Below are 5,000 nucleotides of genomic sequence, written 5' to 3'. Positions count from 1 at the left end.
CTAAACCTCTCCCTTCTTTTTGCTCAATTACCTCTTTCCCCACTTCTCCACCTCTCCTTTCCTCACCTGTACTACTCTATCCATCCCTCTTGTTTTCCTCTCTACTCTCTCTCTCTACTCCCTTGCTCCTCTCCCTCCATCATTCATCAGGTCCCCAAACATCTGCTCCTCTCTCTTTACCTTTCTTTCTTGCGTGCTATGTACACTTGCATTGCTACTCTGCAGGAAAAGTGCTTTATAGAGACTGATTGATTGATTGATTGATTGATTGATTGATTGATTCCTCCTCCTGCTCTTATTCTCTTTCTTTCTTTCTTTCTTTCTTTTTTGTGTGCCGTTCTTGCACAGCTACTCTGTATGATATGTGCTATACGCATAAAGATTGATTAACTGACTGATTGTTTGATTGATTAATTGAACGACTGGTTGATTGGTTGATTGGTTGATTGATTGATTGATTGATTGATTGATTGATTGATTGATTGATTGATTCCTCTGCCCCCTCCCTCTCCACTTACCGAACGTGGTGCCGGCATCGGGCCGTGAGACAGACGAGACGATGACGAAGCCGAAGCCCTCGTTCTCGCCGCGTTGGATCTCAACGTCGTAGGGCTGCAGCGCCACGGAGACCACGGCACTGCCCGAGCCGCCGCCGCCGCCGCTGCCGATGCCGCTGGTGCTGCCCGAGCCCGAGCTGACCGTGTTGAGGGAGTTCTGCGAGCCCTGCGGCGTGCGCTTCTCCTCGGTCAGCGACGGCGCCTGCGTGCTGCTGTGGTGAGAGGAGGCCGGGGATGGAGGCACGTCGCCCTCGCCCTTACACACTGGGGACAGAGACGGACAGGGAGAGGTGGGGGTTAGGGAGTGTGTGTGTGAGAGAGAAAGAAACAGACATCGCGTGTGTGTGTGTGTATGTGTGTGTGTGTGTGTGTAAAAGGGATATCAACCCTTGCCTTTACAAACTGATAAGAGAGGACGGAGAGGACGGAGGGAGGGAGTCAGTGGGTGTGTGAGTATGTGTGTGTGTGCGTCAGTGTGGAATTGGAAAGGACAACGCGATGTTGCCCTTGCCCTTCCACACTGAGGAGAGAGGAGAGAAGGAGAGGAGAGTTGGTGTGCAAATGTGTGTTTGTGGTGTTGGGGGGTGGGCACATGAAGGGGAGTGTGTGTGTGTGTGTGTGTGTGTGTGTGTGTGTGTGTGTGTGTGTGTGTGTGTGTGTGTGTGTGTATGTGTGTGTGTGCTCACCGAATCCTGCCTTACGTCGTACGGTCAGGTTGACGTGTCCCTGCTTGGCGGCCTGCTGCATGAGCTGCACCACCAGCTGATGGGACTTGCCCACCACCGCTGTGCCGTCCACACAGATCAGCTCGTCCCCAGAGCGCAGCCGCCCGTCCTCGTCCGCCGCCCCGTACTTCACTATGTGACCAATGTAGATCTGATCACACACACAGAGAGAGAGAGAGAGAGAGAGAGAGAGAGAGAGAGAGAGAGAATTGTGCATACTCCATTAACAGTTGTGCTGATGTAGGTCTGTCATTAACACACATAATCACATTGACTAGTACCATCTGCCAGTGCATGCTCAGCTAGCGCCTGGAGCGTAGCACCTGAGTCTGTGCTAGAGGTAGACCTGCAGCATGGTGAAAACACACACACACACACACACACACACACACACACACACTATGATATTTACAGCACATGCAGGTGCTGTTATTGAGATGCTATAATATATGTATACCATGCATATCTAGACTCTACTTCAGCATATGAAGTAAGATATTGATATACTTTGAGACATTACATTTAGGCATTACAAATCAAGCTTGACAATATACACAAAGTATCATAGGATATGTGATAAGGAGTGTATGAGTATGTATGCATGTATGTATGCATGTATGTATACGTGTGCATAAGAGAGAGAGACTAACCGGCTCTCCTGGTTCATTTCCACCCAGTATTCTGAAGCCAAAACCTGTATCCTTCCTCCACAAGAAGATATCCTGCTCCTGAGAGTCTGGCACTAAAACACAGAGACAGAGAGAGAGGGAGAGAGAGAGAGAGAGAGAGGGAGAAACAGAGAGATAGAGAGGGGGGTTATTGACCAGGAACCGTTTGGGCATCCCTCTACACATTGATATCATTAATGCACACCCTAATTAACCCCCCCCCCCACCACCACACACACACACACACACACACACACACAGTCTGACACACATTCCCTTACATCAAATGAGCTAAGTCAGCATTGAATACAATATCCTTGCTGTGTTCCGTCTTTATGGGCAAGTACAGCTTATTTTCTGTTCAACCATTTTCTCAAAATATCACCAGTTCCAATATGCTACTTTGTGCTTTGCACAAACAAACAAACAAACAGACAAACAGGCACACACACACACATACATACACACACACACACACACACACACACACACACACCTGTGAAAAGCCATTACTGCTAGGTGTTAGAGGACAAAAGTAATTTGGTGGCAATCTGTTAACCAATGCGGCCAGTTGGCACTCATGAGCCATTTCTCCTCCGTGACCCTCAGGGTTTGTGTGTGTGTGTGTGTGTGTGTGTGTGTGTGTGTGTGTGTGTGTGTGTGTGTTTGTGTCTTTGCGCTTATTTGCTCGTGTGAGCGTGTGTGTGTGTGTGTGTGTGTGTGTGTTTGTGTCTTTGTGCTTATTTGCTCGTGTGAGCATGTGTGTGGGGGGTACTCATGTGTCGAAGTGTGTACATGTGTTTCAGATGACCTTGCCACCTGAATTCTATTGTTTGTAATTTTGTGTGAGAACATGCATGTGTGTTTTTTTTCTTAATAGATGTATGGGTATGTATGCATGTGAAAAAGCACATCTCTCTTTCTCTTTTTCTCTCTCTCTCTCTCTGTGTGTGTGTGTGTGTGTGTGTGTGTGTGTGTGTGTGTGTGTGTGTGTGTGTGCGTGTGTGTGAGTGAGAGCTTGCACATTTTTATCCATGAATGCAAGAGAGACAGTGTCTGTGGGATCTGCTGGCAACCAAGAGTTCATCAGCCAGGTGGAACTGAGTCACAGCCCATTAGCCCCTCCTTTGCCACCCACACCGGTGTGACTGGCCCAATCACCTCTTTCAACTGGGTCTGAGTGGCGGACCATCAGCCAATCAGGGAAAATCATCCAAGCGTGCAGTTTCCACCTGACCCTGGGATAACGCAGCCACTGCAGAAATCTCTGCACACCTCGTTTAACAGTACCCAGGCTCTGGCAGAGCCCAGCGGGGCTCGTTTGAGAGTCCTACCCATCGTGCAGACCCTATGTGGATCGTTTAGCAGTCCTGGCCATTAGAATGAGCCAAGTGGGAGGGTTTAGTGGCCCTGGCCGTAGGAAGAGCACAGCGTGCATCGCTTAACAGTCCTGCCCCAGACCTGGCAGCCTCCACCGCCACTCAGGAGGCAACTGCTCAAGTGTTTAGCAGACAATCTGCCACCTCACACACACACACACACACACACACACACACACACACAGACACATGCACACAAACATGGACACACGCAATCCCCCCCCCCCACCCACCTAACACAAACACACACACATGCCCCCACACACACAAACACTCTCACAGACAAACACACACACACACAGACACACACACACACACACACACACATACACACACACACACACACACACACACACACAAATACACAAATGTGCTTTTTGCTCAGCAAGGTTAGCGTCATGGTGTCTGGCCAGATAGCTGGCCAGTGTCCTCAAATGCTCTGCAGTGGCTTTATGAGGGGGAGTCCCTGTGGATGTCCTACTGTGGCTGAACTTTACTGAGGGAGGGGAGAGGGGGCGGGGACGAGGAAGAAGAGGAGTGGGAGGAGGAGGAGGAGGATGAGTTGCTGAGTGATGAGGAGGATAGGGTAAGTGGAGATGTAACCCCCCCTCACCCCCCCCCCAGAAATGTCCCCCCTGACACCATGTAATCCCATTATCCCAAATAACCCTTCAGCATAAGAGCTCACCTCAACTACACTGCAATCATCACCCATTCTCTCTCTCTCTCTCTCTCTCTCTCTCTCTCTCTCTCTTTCTCTCACACACACACACACACACACACACACACACACAGGCAGGCTAGGATCATCAGGAGAACACCCCCTATAGGCCTCCTCTTCTCCTCCCCACTCTTTGACAGTGCACTTCAGAACATACATCACGCCAGTGTTACACTGGGAGAACACGCAAAGCACTCAGTTCTGACAGCACACACACACACACACACACTTGAGCAAGCACACACATGCCAGAACGCATGTTTCAGTACACAGTCGGTTGGACAGATTGCCAAGATGCTCTCAGTTCTCCCACAGGGACGCTGCACACACACACACACACACACACACACACACACACACACACACACACACACACACACACACACACACACACACACACACACACACACACACACACACACACACACACAGTCTGTCAAGACTAACAGCGCCATCTGCAGTACGGGCAGCTACACTGACCACTGAAGACTGCAGCCATCTTCCTCTGACCAAGCACTCCAGTCAAACCAGACCATAACGAACAACACACCAAAGGCTAACAAATCTACTGGACGCAGCATTACGTAAATTACAGTAGGTAAATAAATAAACAAGCAGCTTTGTTGTTTTTCTGGGACACACAATCAAAGGCAGCGTCATTAAAGGGGAAACTAGGACAAGCGTTTGAGGCAAGAACTCCACAGAGGGCATACAGAGGAAAGCCTACACAGCTAGCCCAATTTACCGACCGTTCAACAGCCGCAAACAACCACTAGCCTTGACTCCCAATCACCTGACCCAACACACCTGTCCACTAGCCCTGACTCCCAATCACGGACCAACACACCTGTCCACTAGCCCTGACTCACAATCACCTGACCCAACACACCTGAACTCCACAGCTGGCCCTATTGTGGACCTTCACCATCACCAGTGTGTTGTCAGAGTTC

At 49.8% G+C, this 5,000-nt stretch overlaps 1 protein-coding gene across 4 annotated transcripts in view; it reads right to left on the bottom strand.

The window, feature by feature from the left end:
• LOC143114300 (membrane-associated guanylate kinase, WW and PDZ domain-containing protein 1-like) overlaps nucleotides 1–5,000 on the bottom strand; it is a 117,294-nt gene that overhangs the window by 19,880 nt on the left and 92,414 nt on the right. For all 4 annotated transcript variants that reach the window (XM_076275827.1, XM_076275830.1, XM_076275828.1 and 1 more), the window contains 3 exons: nucleotides 1,933–2,024; nucleotides 1,244–1,433; nucleotides 519–821 (listed from right to left, as the gene is read on the bottom strand). In XM_076275827.1, coding sequence (XP_076131942.1) covers nucleotides 519–821; nucleotides 1,244–1,433; nucleotides 1,933–2,024 — 585 coding nt within the window. The remainder of the gene's footprint in view (nucleotides 1–518; nucleotides 822–1,243; nucleotides 1,434–1,932; nucleotides 2,025–5,000) is intronic.

The sequence above is a fragment of the Alosa pseudoharengus genome, unplaced genomic scaffold (genome assembly GCF_046254945.1).
Source record: "Alosa pseudoharengus isolate Yale_2024_CS ecotype anadromous, Long Island Sound unplaced genomic scaffold, YU_APseudo_1.1 YU_APseudo_1.1_scf_9, whole genome shotgun sequence".
Taxonomy (NCBI): Eukaryota; Metazoa; Chordata; class Actinopteri; order Clupeiformes; family Clupeidae; genus Alosa; species Alosa pseudoharengus.
Note: the sequence above shows the minus strand (reverse complement) of the source record. Positions and strands in the feature narration are given on the sequence as shown.